General features: G+C 48.9%; 1 protein-coding gene across 2 annotated transcripts; it reads right to left on the minus strand.

Annotated features, from left to right (window-relative positions):
* Window positions 1-129: 129 nt before the first annotated feature.
* TBCEL (tubulin folding cofactor E like) lies at window positions 130-20,594 on the minus strand. Of its 2 annotated transcripts, none has more exons than XM_085082005.1 (8): window positions 20,446-20,594; window positions 16,637-16,786; window positions 14,247-14,386; window positions 12,087-12,268; window positions 10,825-11,081; window positions 9,114-9,240; window positions 8,497-8,613; window positions 130-4,340 (listed from the first exon to the last, which is right to left on the minus strand). In XM_085082005.1, exons 2-8 carry the CDS (start codon window positions 16,767-16,769, stop codon window positions 4,022-4,024), a joined length of 1,275 nt encoding a protein of 424 aa, XP_084938131.1. In that variant the 5' UTR covers window positions 16,770-16,786; window positions 20,446-20,594; the 3' UTR covers window positions 130-4,021. The 2 variants fall into 2 exon arrangements, with proteins under 2 accessions (XP_084938131.1, XP_084938132.1); XM_085082006.1 differs by lacking the exon at window positions 20,446-20,594 and adding an exon at window positions 17,038-17,117.
* Between the last annotated feature and the right edge of the window lie 1,730 nt (window positions 20,595-22,324).

Raw genomic sequence — 22,324 nt, forward strand, 5'->3', positions numbered from 1 at the left:
GGACAGACAACACAACCACCAGCAGGACAAAAAAAAATCCCAGCACTTTTCACCTGCACCTTTGGGGTGACAAAGGGAAACGTTTTGCTTCAGGAGACACAAAAGTGCAAAGCTCAGGACACTGGGGGGTTTTTTGTGTAAAAACTTACATAAGTTTATTGAACTGATCCAAACCAATGACCTATTTTGGCCTGAATTCCACCGCTAAGTCTGCGAGCAAACCAAAGGCAAATCGTGGGAGCGGGAGGTGTATCCCCCGTGAGAGAAACCAGAATAAAAAACCAGATGGACTTACAGTTGTTCTTCTCTGAAATTACATATGGATGCAACATTAATAGGGAGCAAGAATAGATCTTCATGTTTAAATTATATTTGAAGTTTCCAGTAACTGCAGAAAAGCAATCACAGAGGCAAAGGCCCGAGATGGCTGAAGCCCCTCTAACGTTGCTCTGGGGAAGGCATCTCTCTACTGCCTACAAAAGTGCCACATCCCAACGAGGGAGGCACAGCTGCCTGGAATACATATTTTAGCCTCTGGGCTGCTTTCAGCACCTCATTTGCATTCTCAAATCTTGCACACCAACAGAACCTACAGAATCTCACTGACAAGCAAGGAGGCAGAGCTGCCGCGGCGCCTCCGTCAGATTCCAGACCTGAGGAGGTGAGGGCACGGGCAGAGCCTCTCCCCAGCAGCAGCTCCTCTGGCTCACCTGCCACCAGCATGCCTGCAGCTCCCAAAAAAAGGGGTTCCCAACCCCAGCCAGGGAGCAGAGCACAGCCAGCACCCCACATATATCCATCACACCGCCCGTTACGCGATCCACCCAAAACATCTGGCCAAAAACATGGATATTCAACAGGAACAGATCCAAAACCACAAGAGCACAGCGTCTAACTCAGCACACGGCGCCGTGTGACACTTTGGTATATAGCTGTCACCCACGTCCTGGGGGAGCAGGTGCTCTGCCCGCTGCACAGGCTGCCCGCGGCAGACTTTTACACATGAACTAGCGAGAACAACACAACAGCTCTTGACGAAAGCAGCCCTCGGATGGAAGTTCACAAAAGCCAGGGAAGCTTGCAAATCTGTTTTGTTTTCTCAAGGGGATGTGACAGACCCAGGGACCTTTAGCTGGTATGTGCTGACAGCGCCTGGGCAAAGCCCCTCCTGGTTCTACATCAAACCTCTGCCACATCTGGACACTCACTCTCACCCAAACCTCCTCTCCCACTCAGAGCCCTCTCCTCTGTTCCCAGAACATGGTCCCCTGTTGGGTGGCACACACACAAGACCCTTCCCCACGAGGAGGGAAAGGGATTTGGAGTATTTTGCCACATCATTTGGTCCCACTCTCCACAGCTGATCATCCGGACACATAAACTCTCTCTGGGTTTTGGGAATCAGTCCTTCTCCTTGGGAAGCCAACCAAGATTTTTGGTTTCTACCACATGAGTGCTCCACCATCTGCACACAAGGTGAATGCCTTGAGAAAATCCTTCCCCTGAAGAGCTGGCAAGGTGGTGATTTCATATCCTGACCTGAACAGAGCAAGGGAGCAGGTTTGGGTGTCAGCTCCAAATCCCCAGCACTTGTTAACCTTCTGTGTTCTCTTTCTCCATCTTCTAGTTCCCACCAGGTCTGCCACAAATAAAATCAGGATTTACTGACAGTTCTGAGCTGGTGACAGCACCGATCCCTCCAGGGGCAGCCAAATTTTTAGTGGGCAAACAAACTTAAAAGCACATACTTGGCTCTTCTTTATCTTCCCATTCACCTCTTTAACAACCTTTGTTTATTCCCTTCTCTGAAACCCAGACACTTAATTGTGCTGAGGAAGTTGGTCAAGAGTTACAGCATCTCATTAATAGCAGGTACAATGCCATAAATACACCCACAGAGGCAATTACTGCTCCAGAGAATTAGGTCAGAGATACTTTTGCATCCCCATAGGTCACTTGCCTCGGACTCTGCAGCCACTCAGGGATAACCTACTTACACTGGAGGTCAAGGGCTGAAATAGGCTTCTAATATTAAACAACCATATCTTCATAAAACTTTGCTTTATAACAAAATATCTTATTAACCACAACTTTTCCTATTGGTAGGTATGTATATATCATACAGAAGTGTTGGCTTAAGGGTTCTGCTATCAGGCAGCGAATTATTTTCGCTGCCCAAATGGAAAATACATCTTCAGTAAAGCTCTAGCTTATAAAAGCATCATTTTATGTTACACTGCCACTATCTCCCTGCTGTTTAGTTTACAGGTACCATGGACCTATGGAAAACCTATGCTACCTATGGAAAGTCTTGCTCCCTTCCCTATTGCTCATCTCAACGGGGCCAAGAAATTGATATTTTTGGCAGGGGGATGAGGCACAAATTAATAAATTATTTTAAATCCTCCCATTTTAACCCTTACTTTGGATAAGGAACTACTCCCCTCTGAACAATCCCCATATCCTAAACCTGAAGACTATGAGATAATAATACTTCATCCCCTCCCCATTTATCCCACCCCACAATCCAGGTAAAATGTGAAGAGAAACACACAACTCCAAGAATACCAAAGGAGCTCGGTGATGTGGGCAAAAGCATCCTGGGAAAGAAAGTGCACGTGGGGATAAAGGGAGCATTTCAAAATGAAGGTCAGGAGTTCATGTGTAACTAGAGCCCTCGCTGCACAGCTCCAAAAAATTCTGTGCAGCTGCTTGTAACTAGGAAAGTGGGAAAGTCTTGAACTTGGAGCAGGGAAGACAAGGGAAAGCGAAACGAGAGAAAGAAAGGAAGGAGGATTTCACTGACCAGGAAGGGGAATCTGCTCTGCAGTAGAAAACAGGGACTACGTGAAGCAGCAGCTCGCGATGCCTACGAGGGGCGCGTGGGGGAAGCCAAGAGAGAGAGTGAAAACCTGCTGAACACCAAACGTGAGTCCAGCTGCTTTGTTCCTCAACTTCCAGAGGCTGATCCGAGCCGACACATCCTCCCTACGAGTTCGGACCCTAGGCAGGGACCCCCGGCCAGTGCTAGGAAAGTGCTAGGTTTGAACTGGTGCAACAGCAACAAACACAAACTTCAACTTGACTCTTCCTCTCTCCCAGGAGAGGAATTTTAGCCATTCCACTTGCAGCACCCACTGGTAGGAGGTGAAGTGCATGGAGGAACTCTTCAGCATCAGAATGGACGATGGCCAATGGGGGAAGCTGCTCTTCAACCCCTTGTTGACCTCTTGCTCTAAAAGCCCTTCCAACACAGCGCTCATCCACCATATCCCAAAATTCACTTTCCTACACACTTTTTATCCCCACAGGCTGCAGACACTGCATGAGATAGGTGCAGCAATCAAAACCTCTTTTATCCCCCAAACCAGGTGGATATAGAGCGTGAGTTCTGAAAAGAAAGTTTCTTTCTCGGAAGTTCTTTTTCTTTCCCCCATTTTGTGCACTCACAGAAACCAAACCAGCGGAGTGAAGTGGATGCACTAAAGTACCTGAGCTCTGAATCAAGCAGAATACTGATGGAGATCTTTCCTGTGAACTCGAGCACAACAAAAGGTTGAGACAGCACCAAGCTGCAAGAAAATACTACAGCAAGCTCGAGCCACAGTTGGATAGCTAGGCCAAAGGGAGCTCTGGTGGAGCAAAACACCAAAAAATTTAGGAAAAGAAAACAACAGGTCAAATTCTGCACCGAGCTGTCTCCTCCCTTATGGACCCTGGCATTGTTTAGCTTGAACAATTGACCATTCATGCCAAATCACGAGTATACCGGAGCATCAAAGGAAACATCAAGGTATTGCCCACACTGAAACACACGTCCTGAAGTCAACTGTCACCTCAAGGTCACCTGCAGTGGATGGTGGGCATGGTTCTCAGATCAGGGCACTTCCTCCGGGCTAAGAAATCACCTGCTACAGAAACACAACCAAACCTCAACCAACCAACCGAAACAAAAACCTTGCAAAAACTCCTCAATGCATGTGTGTGGGTGTGTGGGGGCGTGTGGGTGTGGGCAAAAAGGCTATTTCATTCTGGGCTCCACGTAAATTTTATCCCCATCCCGGATGCCGTAGGAATGCAGAGCCCGAGAGCTGTATTTCATCTCCTCGGGACCAAAGGGAGCCTCCTGGTCCAAGTAGAAGAGCAGCATGTTGCTTGTTGACAGCTGCACCACAGTTTTTAAGTGCTTCTTCAGCTCTGCCACAGTCTGATCGAGGCGGATGGACATCTCCTCCACCTTGTCCTGGAAGTGGACCTCCACCTTGGCGCTGCTCTGCGGCCGCAGGTCCACCACTGCCAAGGGCTCCAGCTTGCCGTACTTGGTGACCAGCTCGTGATACCTGCAAAATTCAGCAAGGGCAGAGTTATGGTGCAGCCAGTGCACATCTCACAGGTCTGGGTGTTCCCCACACGATGCAATATTGACCCTGATTCCAGCTGATGGCCATAAATGTGGATGGTGTGAGTCCTGTTGTGTCCCCTGCTAGCGTGGTGCTTCTCAGAGCACAAGGTGGTGAAAAGGAGAAAACAAACCCCAGAAAATCCATCCACTGCAGTCACTTTGTCCCACAGTCCCCAGGCTGCACTGTGGCACTGATGTGAGCTCAGTGTCCCACCAGGGAGGAGTACCTTGTGGAGGAAGGTGAAGTCATCACCAACCTGAGATTTTCGAGCTGACTGGTCTCAAAACAGCTTCCTGACAAAACTGAGCAGCACACTTTGGACTCCTACAATTTCAGAAATCCCAGCCGTGGCTGCAGTGGGATTTGGAAGAAAGAGAGGACGTTATGCTCACAACTCTACACCTCCTGCTCCAGTGAAAACACTGCACTGAAGAGTGCCAGGACCAAGGCAGTGCTCAGAAAAAGCACATGGCCCTCAGTTTAGATTCCCAGTATCTGTGGCTTCACACCTTAACTGATTATCAGACATTCCTGCTGTTTTCCAAGAGGCCACCTAGGTCCCAAATGTTACACTCCACTGAGCACAGGATCATCAAGATCACCGAAGCAAGGTGAGCTGCTGCACAGTTTCAGAGCTGATAACAAACAGGGCACTTCTTGCCAGCTGATCCTTCACACTTACTCTAAAACGAGATGGGAATTTTACTAGCAGAGGCACACACTCCACTGTCACCTTGTCCTTGCAGCCAAGTGCTCTGAGTGTCCTTCCCAAGGTCCCTGCAGTGGAAAGTCTGTGTCACCCCACCCCCAGTATCACTCCCATCAGGCCAGCCTGGATCTGCCTGCCTGGCTGGGAAAGAGGAGGAATGGCAGCACAAAACACAATGGGATTGGGATGACAAAGGCTGAGAGCTGCCGAGGACAGGTAACGTTTCAGAGCTCCTGCACAGAAAGCGCTTTTTGTTCCCAATCCCGGGCGGAGCTGAATGTGATCAGCGCGGTGTCACAGCCCCCCCAGAGCAGTGATGGGATCTGGCAGCCTGGGTGACCCCAGGGAGTCCTGAGCAAGGCAGGAATGTTCCTGGAGAACAGCAGCCCCTCTGTCTGCTGGGCAGTGAGGTAAGGGCCACAAGGCACTAGGATTTCCCCAGTCCCACAGACACAAGCTGAGCCCCAAAGGTGGGACAGTGCCCTGCTCTCACTGGGTGGGAGGATTAGGCCTGTTTATTTGGGAAAGCCATTAGTGCTGAGAGAAAACAACACTCTCCCCACACTGAACCCACCTGCAGGCAGAACAAGTGCCAGCCAAGGTGTCACCGGTGGGGAGAGTTTCTTTTCCTCTGCAAGGATTTGCCAGCAGCAACACCCGATGGAAAAGAGGGAGAGAGGAACCACAGATTGCTGCTCCAAACTTTTAGCCCACTCTAATTCTCACCATCTCTGCTGCTGCAGACCAGCAACAAGTTCTGTGCCAGCCACAATTACTGTCACAATTCGTGCACGAAGGGTGAACTGGGTTGATGGTGGGGAGAGGATAAAAAGGAGCACAAATTTCAGACAAGCTGAGAGAGAACCACCATGAGAGAGCTGAGATTAGCCAAACATGTGCTGTAAATATGTGGAGGGTCAAGCAACGCTGTCTTAAATTTTCTCATGTTGAAGAAAGGCAGAGCAAGCTTTGCAGCCTACTCATTGTATGTGAGCTGCAAAGAAAGTGGGGAGAGTGAGTGAGTGGCTGCCCTCAGATCAATCAGGATGAAGGCACACTGTTACATGGCTGCTTTGGACCCCAATAATAGGCACCCTGGAGACTTTCCTAATCACCCCTTGCAGACGCTGAGGCTGCTGAAGCCCTGAGCCTGGCTAAAAGTGTCTGTGATACTCTGCAGATAAACAGTGGACCAGACAAGCAGAGGACTCATTAAAACTCCCCAGACACGAGGACGTCACTCCACAAGACAGCCAATATTGGATTGTACAGCCGGAGCTCCCTTTAACCACGACATCCAGAGAGATAAATTGTTCCTTCCATTTCCCTCCCTGCCCTGATCCCTTCCAGCTTCAGACAGGAATGCAGCAAGCAGGGGGGTTCTGGTGACAGAGCTTATCACAGGCTGCACCTTGCCAGGCTGGAGGGGAGCTGCTCCCACTCGGAAGTTTTCCTTGCTCAAGTTGTTCTCCCTCTGCTCGAGGCAGCACTGCAATGCAGATGTCAGAGCCCCAGGCACAACATGTGTGTCCTGATTAGATTCCAATTACAAACCACCTCTGGAGCCACCACGCCAGATTTGGGAGCAAGGAAGGGGAAGCTTTAGCAACAAACTGACACAAAATCCCTCTGCCAGGAAAGCCAGGTCTCCCTTCCGACAAGGGCTGCTGATTGTGGGTCTGGGAACTGAAATCCAGCACTGGGGACACACTCAGCCATCTGCAGTCTCGCTAGAAAAGAGTCTGCAGTGGCACACAGTCCCTCCAGGACAGAGCAAGCCTCTCTGGTAGCTGCAGAAGTCTCTTGGAAACGCTGCACAGATGAAGGGATTCGGACAAAGAAGCCATTGACCATGAAAAAGGCAGTGCCAGTGTTTAAGGGCTAAGAAATCTGAGGGGGAGGTAATTTTTCTAGCACAAAGCTGGCATGTTGGGCAAAATCAGGCTGGTTTTCTTGGATGGGTGAGATGTTAGTCATCTCTTACATGAAATCCCACCTGGAACCTGATCCCAGTGGTGTGTGGTGATGTGTAACACACAGCCTGCTCCCCAAATCCATCATGAGTGCCTAAAGCTGCACCCCACTGTGTCCTTCCCAACAATATATGGATCATGGACATTCTGTCACCACCAAACATATGAAACAGCTTTCTTACATATGAAATGTTATGGAAATTAATTCTTTTTGGGAGCAGCACCATGAGCTCAGTCCCTGTCTCCCCTTTCCCTTCCTCTCTCCTGCATTCTCTGCCTCTGCTGTTATCCCTTCCAATATTTCCTTCAATTTTTATGCTTCAAAGCCCTCTAAAATTACAAGCCAGGACTTGCACCTCAGAAAAAGGACCAGCTGTCCTGTCTCCCTGACTACAGCAGTGCCCTTTGCCTCTGAACTGACTCTGGCATGCCTTTAACAAACATTATAGTCACTGACCCTATTAGTATTCACACGAAATGCCATGCCCTCATTGCCCATTCCACCCTTCCCATCCCCTTACTGGACTGGCAAGTCACATATCCAGTGCTTTCAAACAAGAAGAGGCATTTTAGCTGAGAGTTAAGCAGAGAAAAACACTGACCAGATTCCATTTGCACTTTTCTCATCCATACCAGGCCACACCTTTGACCTTCATGGTGTCCCTATCTGTCTATCCCCTCAAGAGTCACACACAGACCCCTGTCCTACACCTATTCTGTAAAAAAGGATAATAAAGCTTTGCTGTCCAAAAGCACATGAGGGTTTTAGGGCAGAGGGCAGGTAAAGGCAGTGGCCTGATGCTCTGTGATCCTTCCTCAGCCCATTAGAAGCAGTTAGTGGACACTGGCACAAAAAACATACAGACTGAACAGCATCTGTCCAAGTTCATTAGTTTACCAAGATGAACAGATCATTGGATGGACTTTTCTGGCAAAGAAAACCCATCAGACTTGTGATTTGCAGGCCTGGAAGTGAGGGGACAGCTTCCCATTGCCAGCCACATTCCACACACCAGATGGTCCAGAGGATTAGATGCCCTGGCCTGGCACCAGAGAGCACGATGTGTCCTGGCTTGTGGGCACTCCCAAACACAGGTGGACTATGAAGGGAGCCATGGCAGGGGCCAGGAAACAATGAAGGTCATGACTGAACGGTCCTGTTGTTTCATGGCACTTGACACAGGCATTTTAAGACCAAATTTGAGTCAGGAGTGACCCTCCAAGTCATCAGACAACAATAATACAACAATTTGAGCTCAAAGAGGCTGAGGAGGCCAAGGCCAGAGGAAGGTGAGGGATGTTTTCCTCATGGAACAGCTGGCACAGATTTCCCATCTCCTCTCCTGTCACCTTTCCTTTAGCCTCCCCACCCTTCTGCCCTGCTCTCCACTGCAGGACAGAGAATTCCTACCTGAAAGGGACCTCCTCCTCCGGGAACTCCATGTAATAGCGGATGAAGAATCGCTCCGAGTCCTCCCTCTCCCCATCAGCCACGATGCTGCCGTTGAGCTTGGTGATGCATGGCAACCTGCAGGAACACACCCAGAGCCACAGTCAGCCAGGCAGCCTCAGCAACAAGCCAGTCACATCAAAAGTACTCCAACTTTAACACCATGAGAATTCCTGCTGGGAAGCTCAGGCCTCGATCCCTTTGAGGCAGCAGGGAAGTTCCATGTAATTTCTCAAGAAAATTCAAAATCAGGCATTTTCACTTCACCACATACTTGCATCACGTGCACAGGCATGTATGAGACTCAGAAAGTTCCCTGAGAAGCACAGAAGTCAGATTTAACATTTCCATTATTCCGACTTTTCCACAAAACAAGCTCCAATCTTTCTGCACTCACCCAGAATTTCATCTCCTACCAACCTCTTCCTCTGATGAGCTGCTCCCACCCAACAAATCAAGCTCCAATCTTTCTGTATTCACACAGAACTTCATCTCCTGCCAGCCTCTTCCTCTGATTAGCTGCTCCCACCCCTTCCTGGGCATGTCCTGTCTCTGCTGAGCAGAACAAACCAACAGACCTGGCTATTAGCAGCTTCCTGCGCTCCTCGGTGGTGTAGGACTGCAGCAGAGGAATTCCCAGCAACTTCACTTCCTCGAGCTTGGGGAAAGAATTTAACTTGTCAATGTCTTCCCAGCAATGCAGACCTGCTCAGGGGGAAAGATCTGTGTTAACAAACACAGAAAACACATCATGGATCCAAGATAATCAGACAGTGCCAAAGAACATATGTGACAGGGGAGTGTCACTGCTGTTCCTTTGAGGAGCTGGCTTTTTGCTCACGATGTGCTGCTAAAAAAGCTACATTTGCTCACAAGACAGAGCAGCTGAAAACTCTTGTGCTGATTTCCAAGTCTAGAAGGATGCTCTCCATGGCTTTTTTATGGAGCACTCAGCCTTTGGCCTCACTGCTGGGCACTGACCAGCACCAGTGATGTTGTGTCTATAAAGGGATGCTGCCTTCAGAGTGTTAAAGTCACCAGCACTTCTTTCATTCCAGGCATCACTACACAGCCATCAGAAGGCTTTACCTCACACACATGACCACCTTGGGTCCCATTTCTGTTCACAACCCAACAGAAAAATAGTCCCAGAAGCCATCCAGCCGTTTAATGAAAAAGGTTTTAACTCGTTTTCAGCCCCCTCAAGACCTGACATTTGGGATAACAAAGCAAGCAGAGAGGGCGAAATAAAAAAAGCTGAGGATTGAGCACAGTAGAGCCCTGATTGTGTGGTGAGATCAACACACCTCCTCTTGGAGTCTTCACCTGACAGAACTATGGAGTGCAGCAGCTTTCTCTAAAACCCCCAGAAGTTTTAACATGCTCCTTGGGATTCCCATTTGACTTTCAGCTCCCAAAACATCAAAATGCAACACGGAGCCCAGAGTCCTTAAGCACCTGGCATCAAAACTGCACAACTACTTACCACAGGAGCACTTGTTCCTCGGTGAGACAGTGCTTTCAAATGCAGCTTAACAGGCTTTTCCTCCTCTAGTTAAGCCTTTATTACAGGCATTCCTTGATGCTTACATTGTAGGGCATGTTAATAAAGTCCCTTCTACCTGCCTGACACTTAAGCAGCACTCACACAGCATATAAAATTGCAAAGAACAAAAGCTGCTGGTGCATGAAGCACTCGTGCAGATGAATTTCTGGTGGATGTGTCATCCCCCAAACACGTCACAGCCCCCACGAGCTGCCCTGCAGCTCCTTCTCTCCCAGCACAGGGTGCTCTTCCCAATATTCCAACTGCTCATTCTCTGTCTGGAGCGTTGGCTGCAAATTCTCCAGGGCTGGAGTGTAAAAGCAGCTCCCAGCACTGCTTGTGAGATGTAATGACTGAGCACAGATGACAGACAGCTTCTGCTGGGGAATGCTTGATCCACACTGCAAACCTGCACATGCCCTCATTTTACTCAAGATAAAACAGGGAATAAAGGGAAAATGGGATTCTTTTATCCCCTCCACTGCCAGACATTTATTTATCCATCTCCAGCCAGGAGTACCTGAGGAAGGGATGGGAAACAGAGGGAAACTACCAACATAAAAAACCTTTCCAGCTCATTTTGATTAACTGGTCCACACTGCTCTGACTCATCTTTTGACAATGACTGACTACCCAAAGCAGCAGGAAAATCCCACAGATGGGCAAGTTCATTTCTTGTCATCTGTACAGGAGGAGAGACTCTGATCAAGCAACAAAACCCATCCTTGCTTCCAGGCTCTCACCTGACTTGTGCAAGTTGATGGATCTTAGATTGGGGAAGAGCCTTGCTAGGGAATCTTCTGACTCTTCAATGGTCGTGAGGTTGTTGTTAGCCAGGATAAGTGTGTCCAGTGATGGAAACATAATTCCCAATTTTCGAATTTCAGTCCAGTCTTGAAGATTATTGTCAGTTATGTGGAGTAGCTTGAGAGACTGACAGCAAACTGGAGAACAAGACACTGTTTCGTAGTCATTAAGGCACAGGAAGAGCTCCTCCAAGCTGCACAGGGCAAGAAGGATCATGTCATCATCTCAGCACACCTTGGGAAATGCAGTTCAATTTTATGTGATTTTAACACCACTTTCTGCAAGAGCTCCTATGTGATTTGAAACCTTGTTGTAGAGAAGACCTTTGAGAACTCAACATGGAGTGTTTCAACTACATCCCTGCTCCCATCCATATCTTCAGAGATTTAAAAAAAACCTTTTCAGTGTTCCCAGGGTCTCTCCCATTGTATAACAGATTGGTTGGGGTTGTCTGCCACATCTGTGCCCAACAAGCCACCAACCCAACAGTGACTGGGACATGCTCCCAGTGCTCTCTGCTTCATTTAAAATGGGTTTTTGATACTACAGTGATGTTGTTTTTCTGCCCACATCACTACCAAAGATTCCCATAAAGAAAGAACAGATCCCATTAAAGAACGAACAGGTCCCACTAAGTTTTCAGACAACTGAACTCTCCCAATCCCAGAGAAGTGTAGGCTGGCCATGCAGGATACTCAGTTGTCATCATCTCTGCTTATAAAGCCCTACAAAGAGGGATCTGTGATCAAAATGAAGCCACTGAGGACATCCATGGGAGCAGAATGCCAAGGTGGCCTGTGGCCAAGCCCCAGAAATCAACACCTTTGCACAGAAGTATGAAATATTCCATGACAAGTGACCAGACCCTCAGAGGTACCTCCCATTTAACAGCTATGCACTGCACCATTCACTGCACAGTGACTCAGAGGGAAGTGTGACCCTCCTACATTTTTGGGGTCATTATGCATCTCTGGTATTTAGGTTTGGAGGAGGAGACACCCTGGCTTTGCACAACCACACAAATTTGATTTTTAAGACAAAACAAAGCACTCACCTGGCCAGTTCCCAAACTCCCAGAGGAAAACATCCCTTGTTTGCACCCTCACAGCCCACTCATCCCTCACCACATAACTCCACAACCCAGCCTTGACCTGAGTGCAGCAAATCCCCCTTTCTACCCCCAGCTTCCCAGGCTTACTCTGGTAATTCCTGCAGGATGGTGTGCACTGTTTCCCAGGAAGCTTTGCTGTTGTTGAGCACAAGCTTGCGGACGCCAGCGAAAGACCCAGCGCAACTTCTCTCTAAAACGGACAAACTGAGAGGGTTGGAACTCAGGTTTAGAAACTCCAGGTGGGGGACGTTGGACACAATTTTACTGACCTAAGTGAGGAGGGAAAAGAAAAAAAATAGAAAGAAATGTGTATCAGGCAGTAATCGGACCTTTGGCAATAATATCCCACCTGCTAAAAGGGGCCCTGTGGAATCACCACAAAGCAATGATATGGGGAAAAACATAAGGATATCTACCTGTAATTCATACTCCAGCCAGTCCTGATCTAGATGGATAGGTTAATTGCTCATTCTCCTCAACAGTTCATTTAATTACACTCTAGGAGCAGCTTGATAAGAGAAAGGCAGTCCCTTGGGAGAGGTCATAAAATCCACCTCAACCCCACATGCTGAGCACATTCCAGGAGCCAAGCCTCACTCACAGGGGGCCATGGACACCTATCCTGACTCCATGGCCAACACTGAGCTCTTGTCCAGCTTCCCACTGCTCCCCACAGAGCTCAGCCAATCCAGAATTCTCCTTGACTGAGGAACTGAGTGGGAAGCAGTGTAAGGCAATGGCAGCTCCCAACCCCATCCACACACCAGTGAACACCAATCTAAAAAATAATTCTGAGTCAGAGAACACCTGGCTGGAGAATTCCACTCCACAAAGCTTTGGGATGGGCAGAGATGGGGCAGACCATGGCACACAGAGGTCAAGAAATGGCCCAGCTGTTGGCACAGGGTGAGTGTCTCAGGCAGAGGTTGAATTCAAGTGTGGCAAACATGAGGTAATCAGTCTGCCTCACCTCACACCTCGTCTCAGGTGATGTCATGGTTTGGGTGCTACACCTCAGGAATTAAGCAGGCAAACTGGATGACATCAATCCTGCAAAAGCACTGGATTTAGGAAAAAAAGGCTTATGGTGAACGATTGGAAGAAGGGTAATCTTTCAGTATTATACTAAAATAAGGAAATGAGGAGGCATTAAAGTTCTTCTTCATGGGTATAAAAAGCTGTTGGACAAGGAAGAGTGATGATGCTCCTCTGTGCCTGCTGAGAACAGGGCAGGCAGAAAGTGGCTGAAATTGCAGCATAGGAGACTTAAATTACACAGTTTGGCCTGTGAGGTTATTAGCTAAGTATGGGAACAGGCTACCCAGGGATCTGGAATCCCCAGCACGGGCAGGTCTTAGGAATGGGGAGACATTTATCTGGTGTGGGTGGGCTGTGAAAAGTTAATCCTGTCTCAGAGGAAGGGGCCAACAAACACAGAAGCCTTTCAGTTCCAGGGCAGCCTAAAGAGACTGAGCACAGAGCAGGGTGTGAGATATGCAGCTTGTGAGTGACCTCAGTGAGGTCACCCCACTGAGCTGGGACACTGCAAACACTGCATTCACTCCCTGCTTAAAGACTCCAGAGTTTAATGGCATAAAACCCCAAGATATCCTGGTTTTTTCCACATATTTCCAACAGTAAACACTAACATAAAAGGAGAACATAATCCAGTGAGGAACTTAATGACACTTGAACAGATTGAGATTGTTTCACTCCTCTTACATCGCATTTATTAAGCAGTATTTCATCCAAGCACTTCAAAGGATTTTACAATAGCATTTAGCATTAATTAATGAGGCTGCAGAAATACCCTTTGTGGTAAAAATTATTAAATCTGTTTTGCAGATCAACCAATGAATGTGGAAAGGGAATAAATACCTTGCCCACCATCACAGTGGCAAAGCTGGGAATCAAGTGCCATATCTTGGACCTCCTCCATTCTTACTCTGTCAAAAATTGCACTGCTCATTAACCTCTTGATTTGTCAGAAATGCCAGTTGCAAATAAAACAAAAATACAGATTTTTCAGCCACAGGCCAAGACTGTAAATCACAAGGTACATGGAGTGAAGTGCCACACTGGATTAATTTCATCCCATGTATTGCTCACTTGCTGTCGCAGTAAATAAACATCAGCTCCAGAGATGAGAAAGAAGCCACAAAACCAGAACTCTCATCAATGCAATGCATTTACAGCCCTAATAATAGCTGTGAGAGATACCCAGCAAGGTGCCCATCACCGTTTTACCTCGTGCCAGTCTTCCAGTTTGTTGTCAGAGAGGTCGAGCTCAAAGACGTGGGCGCAGAAGGCGGCGATCTCGTTCTCATCCCCGGCACAGGTGATGCCACAGCTGTTGAGCACCAGCACACTGGGCAGGTTCAGGCGGTCTGGCACAGGGAAAAACACAAGTTGCCTCTGCTCAGCACTGCCTTGGAGTTACAGGACCCAATATCAAGGATGGATATTACAGCCAGCAAGAGGAATCTACCAGTAATGCCAGAATTTACACCTATTTGAGGAGCTCGCGTTAAGTGTGGATTTTATGACTGACACCATCATGAAGTCTTGATTGTAAACATGAAGTACCACTCCTATCAGTGCTCTTCAGTTCCTCCATGCATTGCTGTGTATTTCAGGCCAGTTCTTTGTCATTTATGGCCTGTTTCCTATCAGTCCTTGCCAGAAATTCTGCTCTTCCCCAGGCAGCTGCTGCTGCAGATAGGACACAGGACTAGGGGAGTGTCAGCTGCACAGTCAGACTCCTTATCCTCTTGCCCTGAGCCCACTTGGGCTTAGTGACAGCAAGGAGGTATTTAAACAATTCTTAGGAGGCATTTAAATATTTCTTAGGAGGCATTTAAATATTTCTTAGGAGGCATTTAAATATTCCTTTTCTAAGCTTTCCCTTGCCAAGGTTCATTGTAAAGCATTCAGTGTTCATGCACAAATTCAGGTCTCTGCTCTGCCTTTCCAATTCTGCTTTGGTTTTGCTCCAGCTCCTTTCTCAGGCAGGTAAATGTTCTCAAAGCTACAACCAAGGAGTTGGACCTCAATCACAGCCTGCTGTGCTAAGGCTAAAACATGACAAAAAGCTTTTTGTGACAGGAAACCATTTCCACACAAGAAACCCATGTTGGGGCAAGGCAAGCCATCGGTCTTACACTCTTTCACACACAGCATGGCTTTCCCACCTCTCTGGAGTACTAAAATCCATTAAAATTTAACCACAAGCTTTTTCCTAAATAGGTGGCCCCTTTTCTCCTGAACACTTGACAGCTACAAGACTAGAAAAGTATTCTAGCAGCAAACAATTACCTGCAGGGATCTGGATTTCTGAGTTTTCTAGCTCATAAAGTGTTTGGCTTCTTGAAAGGACAGTGTGGCACTTTGGGAATTACTCAGGGACTATTTTTAAGTCAGATCTCAGTCACATTTTAAGATGTGGCCTCTTTTTAGCACCCAAACAGCTCAGGTGAGCAGGGGAGAGGTAAATTTACCTGGAGAGAAGGCATGGGCTGAACATTCCATCAGGCCAATTTTCTGTTCTTGTTCATTCTGAGAGTGTTTTATCCTCAACTGAACTCAGGCCCTTTTTTGTCTTCTGTCAAACCCAGTTATTGGAAACTCCATCCAGCTGATTTCCATAGCTATTTTCCCCTTTGGGGCTGGTTATGACACAAATTGACCTGATGGATGTTTGAATTACTCCCACAGATCACGATGGGCAAGATGTGTGACACAAAGAAGGGGCAGCTCTGATGGGATCCACGTCAATCTCAGACCCATCTGTACAAACTAAGAATTACATGCCAGCATCAGAGTGTGAGGGAAGACTAAAGAGTGTCACATGGATCTAGTGCAAAGGAGATGGTGACACAGATTCTGCACTCTGGGAGGCTCAAGGACATCCACAAGCAGCCCAGAGCTTCACACACACATCTGGCTAAATTCCCTCGAGGCAGCAAGGTCAGCAGCACAGGAGAGGATTTCTCCACTAGGTCACAAAGCATTTGGTGCCTTGAGAAGACAAAGTACACTGCAAGTTCATCTGAGGCACTTTTCACTATAGCAACCTGGCTGGAGGTTCAACAGCTCATCACTCTGCTTGAAATGTGTCCCCTCCTGTGTACACAGGGCTCCTGTCCCTGCAGGCATCAAAGCAAGCTGGTGGCATGGGGACTAACCTCGAATTTGGATCAAGTTTTATGTCTTTTTCAAGCCACCTCTGCCAAAACACCTGTTGGTGCAGCCAACAATAAAGTAGGATCACTGGCCTGAAGAAAACAAACTCCAGGGACTGCTGAACCCTCAAAACACAGACTACACAGAGCCTGAACTCCATCTTCCACTGGCAGGGCTGGAACCTGGTGATCTTAAAGAACCCAAATTATTCTATTCTATTCTATTCTATTCTATTCTATTCTATTCTATTCTATAATCCTGATTCTGTTATGCTGCAGAGAAACTTGTTTTTTTACAGCAACCAGTTCAGTCACTAAATCAATTTTCTATCTTTGTTAGAGCTCTCCAGTAAAGAACAAATTCTAATGGATCTTTTCCTGGGCAATTCAAGGTGATTCCTCTTCCAGTGGATTCCTCCCAGCATCCCCCAGATGCTCAGAAAGACCAGGAGTTACCTTTCATGGGTGAGCCCTGTGGAGTTGCTGGGACATGCACCCCCATGCCAGGCCCACGGCGATAGGGGAAGTTCTCAGGGCTGTATTTCTCACAAAGAACTTGCATGAAACTCCTTCCACTGGGCTGGTCCATGCTCCCTTCTTGGACTTCTGGTTAAAGAAGAGAAAAACAGAGCATGTGAGCAGTCAGCAAGTAATGATCACTTTTAGTAGTGGTGCTTGAGAGCACAGAAAAAGCAAGCAGATGGCTCATGGGTTTTATTTCTGAGCTCCAGGTTAGTCTAACAGGTCCTGTTTCAAATTCAAGATTAAAGTAAAACATTACTTGAAAAGAACCCGAAACCAGAGGGTTTGGTGCTGTACAAACAGAGCTTTACAGGCTAAGTTCAAAACCTCCTTACCCCACGTGCTCTAACAGGAGAATTCCAGGCTGCAAAAGGTGACTTCTGTACTTGGCACTTCTGCACCTGCCAGGAGGACTGTGAGAAATGCACAGCTATCCTCAAACACATTTCCAGGGCAGCCAGGAGGGGAAGGAGCAAACAGCTGTTTGTGAGCAAGAGATTGTTCCAACAGCTGTTTGCCAATTCCCCTTTTCTGCTGTGTCACCAAACATTGCCTGGCCAGACCAAAAGGCAATTTTTTGCCAATTCCATTCTGCAGCTGCCTAATGTATCTGGGAGATAATAACTGTGCCCTTCATATCTGGGCATGGCACAGAACAGCACAGGAAGAAGGACTTGCCTCTTCACAGGCTGCTGACTTGCCTGGAGAGATACTGAGTGTCAGCTGGGAGTGTTTTTGGCACAAGGACCCCTCAGATGGTTGGGGTTCTGCCCTGCCCAGGTGGGACTCAGCCTCTCTGTCCTATTTTCCTGTGCACACTCTGACCTTGGCATTTGATGGTTTTAGAACAGAGCAGCAGAGCTTGGTACATGAATGAAGAAAGAGATTGTTGTTTACAGAGGTCTCCTAGTCCTGCTACCCACCATGGACACAGCAGCACAATCCTGAACTTGCAGGAAAAAGTGCAGCTTTTCTACAGTGTCCAAACAGTCATGGAGCAGCTTTTTCACTAATTACTGCAAAATTACCTTTTTAAACCTCAGAGTGAGGCCATACATACATTGAAATTGTTGCTAATCCTGAATTAAAGTTTCTCCCTGTTTCTTTCCATTAGTTTATTACAAACAAGGATATAAAATCTAGGAATAAAATTCTAAACAAAAAAGATTTTACTAAGGTTCAGTCTCCCTTTGCTGAGAATCACCTGTTTAACAAGCTCCACTTCACTTCTCCATGACCAGACTAAATAAAACCCACCAACCAAAAGGATCTGAGTACAATAAGCAGCAATTGACTGAATCATGTTATCATTTTTATATTATATATAAAGTTTATATGTCACAAATAGGGAGTTACATGATTGGTCTTTAAAAAAAAGCAGAAAACACCATTTTCATCTCTCAGCAGCTCGGTTGATTCATAGCTCAAACTTGACTCATGTCACTACTCTATCTAGGATCAAAAAATAAATCCTCAAACCGAAGTTTGATGGGAACAAGACATTTAATTTTAGGCTAAAGCACTCCACATGGTACAGGAACACTTTGCACTGACAGCCAAGGCTTTAGGCTGAAAGGCCTCGTTCCAGAGTGTTTTGGGAGCTCCAATCCATCCACAGACACATAGGGCTTTCTGAACACTCATTCAGATCTCCTGGTCTGGAAATTCTGGAAGTCACCTGTGCATAAAGCTTTCTGTCCTTTACACGGCTTTTCTATCAACTCCATCCCTCTTTATCTACTGAACAAACATCAGCTGGAAATTCCACACGAAAAACTCACCTTAGAGGCAAAAAATGGTGGTTTTAGCTACAGTGAGAGAGTAATCCAGAACCGAGACGAAAAACCACTGACATTTACATCCAACAGCTTTGAACCACCAACATTTTCTTCCTCAAGCTCTACTTTTGCACACCAATGCCGTTGTGAGATGACAAAAGTGCCACAGAGCGGGCAGTCACCTTTCCCACCTCCCTTCCCACGGGATTTCACATCCCCTGTAATCATCTGTCAGGCACGTGGCTCCCCTGAATCCCCACAATTGCCAGGAGCAGCAGGATATGCAAAGGGAATGACAGGTTTCAAGGGAATGCTGTCAGCACAAGGGCAGGACAGGGTGACCTGCGAGGTGCACGTTTCTCAGTGTGTCCCCACCGGCAGCACGAGGAACAATTCACGTCCCAAAATAACTCCGGGGTTTCTAAGTGACAGCACACATTGCAAACGAGGCACTTGGGCTTTGAGAGGTGACAACAAATAGCCTTTGTTGTTGTATTTAAGTGCTCTGCTGGAGGGCTGTGCCCCAGGTGACAAACAGAGAATCCCAGAATGGGTTGGAAGGGACTTTAAAAATAATCTCATTCCAACACCTTCCACTGTCCCAGGTTGCTCCAAACTTGTACAACCTGGCCTTGGACACTTCCAGGGATCCAGGGGAAGTCACAGCTTCTCTGGGCACCTGTTCCAGGGCCTGCCCACCCTCACAGAGAGGAATTTCTAACTCATACCCAATCAAACCCCACTCTCTGACACTTTGAAGCCATTCCCCCTGTCCTGTCACTCCAGGCCCCCAGAAATAGTCCCTCTTCAGGTCCTGGCAGGCCACAATAAGGTCACTGCAAAGCTTCTCTACTCTAGGCTGAACTATCCCAATTCTCCCAGCCTTTCCTCATATCAGAGCTGCTCCATCCCTCTGATCCTCCTGGTGCCTCCCCTGAGCTCTCTCCAACAGCTCCACGTCCCTCCCGTGCTGGGATTCCCAAGCTGGAAGCACTGGGAAGTGTCTAGAAAGAGGAGCACAACCCTGTCTTGAGATTCCAGGGAAACCCAGAGTGCTGCTGCAGCTGAGTGAAAAGAGAACACTAAAAACGACACAGAAAATACTTCCATCCCCTGTGCTTCGAGGAGAATGAGAGACCCTTCAGGAGAATGACATCATTAATGACATGCTAATGAAATTCCAGTGCCACTCAAATGCCTTCGGGGCACATCCCGAATAGTCACACAGCAAACGCATCCGGAGGTGTTTGTACACATGAAAAACAAAGCGTGAGGAATGGACAAACAGCATAAACATCCGTCTGGAAGAAGCTGGAACATCCTTCTCCCGAGACATGATTCAGGGAAATTATTTCAGAAATGATCTCGAGAGGCAGAGAAGTGAATCACAGAACTGGGTTGGAAGGGGACCTTGAAGATCATCCAGTTCCAACCCCGCTGCCGTGGGCAGGGAAATCCCACCAGGATTTATCAGGAATTTATCAGGGCAGGGAGCCTGATCCTCTGAGCCACCCAAGCAGGTGAAACTCAGTCAAGGCCCCCATCAAACCCAGCAGGACTGTGCAGAGAGGACCAGCAAGCACACGGCAGATACCCGAATTACCCCTTGACGCGCCCGACACTCACACTGTCCCACCGAACCAGCCATTCCCTGCTGGAAATCCCTCTCCCTGTCCGTGCTGCTGGGCCCCGGGGCACGATGAACAGCCAGCCGCCCGCTGACAGCTCGGCCCGCAGCCCCGCAGCCCCCGAGGCCCGCCCGGCCCTGCCGCCCCTCACAGCGGCTGTCCCCGCTCCCCTCACACGGCCCGGGCTGCCCGGGCTGACAGCGGCCTCCCGCAGCCCGCCCCTCCCGAGGCCGGAGCCGGGGGTGTCCGGGCGGTGCCGGGCGGTGCCGGGGGGTGCCGGCGGCCCCGCTGTCGCTGTCCCCGCTGTCCCCCGTCCTGTCCCCGCTGTCCCGCTCACCCAGGCCCGCCGGCCGCGTCCCGCATCGACCCGGAAGCAGCTCCAAACATCACGTGACCCCGCGCGCCGTCACGTGGCGGAGCGCGCCCCCCCGTTGCCGTGGAGACGGCGACGCCGGTGACGTCATCGCTGTCACCGGGGAGGTTTTCCTGGGATGCGACGCGAGCGGCGGTGACAGGGAGCACGGAGGGGATCCCGGCCCTCTGCTCAGCCCTGGCGGGCGCAGCGGGAGGGCTGCGTCCAGCTCTGGGCTCCTCAGCGCAGCAAGGACGCGGAGCTCCTGCAGCGGGGCCAGCGGAGGGTGACAACACGAAGGGACTGGAGGGGACCTCATCCGTGGGTGTCCCTGTCTGCAGGGACGGCTCCGAGCAGGCTCTGCTGCAAGGGAGCCCAGCAACAGCACCAGGGGGACGGACAGGAACTGATGGCCAGGAAATTCCCCCTGGACAGGAGGCAGAACCTCTTTATTATTCAGTGCCCAAGCCCTGCACAGGCTGCCCAGGGAGGGTGCAGAGACATTCCAGAACCATCTGGGCACAACCCTGTGCTCTGGGATGACCCTGCTGGAGCAGGCAGGCCCAGGTGACCCACTGAGGTCTCTTTGCCCTGGCGCAGTCTGTGACTCTGGGATGCCACAGAGAGATGATGCCAAAATCCCTGCAATGCTGGGGTTCAACTCTGGGCACAGGAGTTGCCCCAGAATGGCACTACCTCTTCCCCCAGGGTCCTTCCTGGAGGGGCAGCCTCAGCTACATAAAATTACCTAAAACCTGCAAATCCATCAGGATTGCATGTTCAGGATGTAAAATGTCAGCAGCATTGGCTGTATTGCCTCATGCAGCAGCTGATGCTGCTCATGCTGGCAGTGCCCACCTGCTCTTGACCAGTTCACCCATTTCTCTCCTGTTTCCTCAGTGCTGGCACTGCCTCCAGTGGTTTGTCACAGCCTCAGAGGGAAGGACAGAATTATAGAATCCTAAACTGGTTTGGGTGGGAAGGAACCTTAAAGCTCATCCCATCCCACCCTTCTTCCACAGGCAGGGACACCTTCCACCAGGTCACTCCATGCCTGAATGACAAATCATGCTGGGAATGAGGACAAATCCACCCAGACTGGTTCCCCACCTCCATCCTTGCCAGGATTACATGGCAGGAATCACAAACTGCCTGAAATACAGCCTGGCAAAGGCAGGGAGGTTGGAGGAGAGCTGCATTAGTCATGGCTGGATGGCTGCAGTGCATCTCCCCAGCCTGGAACAGCATCGGGACAGCTTTATCCTGTTACCTGCACACCCCGTGGTGCTCACTGCTCGAGGCTGCAGGACACAATGGCAGCATTGTGGGTGTCACCCAGCCCCAGGACAACAAAAGGTGTTCAGCACCAGCCCAGGGGCTGAGTTAACTCCTGCTCTGCCAGGTGATTCCTGCCTCACTTTGGGCTGACATCGTGGGTTTGCACCCACTCGATTCATTCTAGGCCAAGGAGGCAATTCCCCCAGAGCTATAACAGATGGACTGAGGATTTCTCAGTAGAAAATATCCCTCCCAAGAGGCAAAAGACCACTGCCAGAGTTGGAGCCATCAGCACATCCCTTTAGCCCCAGCTACAAACTTAAAAGCTGTATCAGGCTTAGTCACAGAATCTAATGAGCTAATCAGCAGAGCCCAAACTTATTACCACAACTGAAATGCAGCTACACTGTCTGCCATTCCCTGCTTCTCCTTGGACTGGGCTCACAGCAGCTTTTTAAACAAAGCATGGGGCGTTTTCTTCAGGACTGTGGTGGAGAAAGGCAGCCTGACTCCCCAGCCTTGCCCGAGGCAGGGTTGTGACAGACTGACACGCTGCTGTAGGTCCTGGGGCAAATTAACCCGTGTG

Source organism: Lichenostomus cassidix, chromosome 24 (genome assembly GCF_008360975.1).
Source record: "Lichenostomus cassidix isolate B80296 chromosome 24, HeHo_3.0, whole genome shotgun sequence".
Classification (NCBI taxonomy): Eukaryota; Metazoa; Chordata; class Aves; order Passeriformes; family Meliphagidae; genus Lichenostomus; species Lichenostomus cassidix.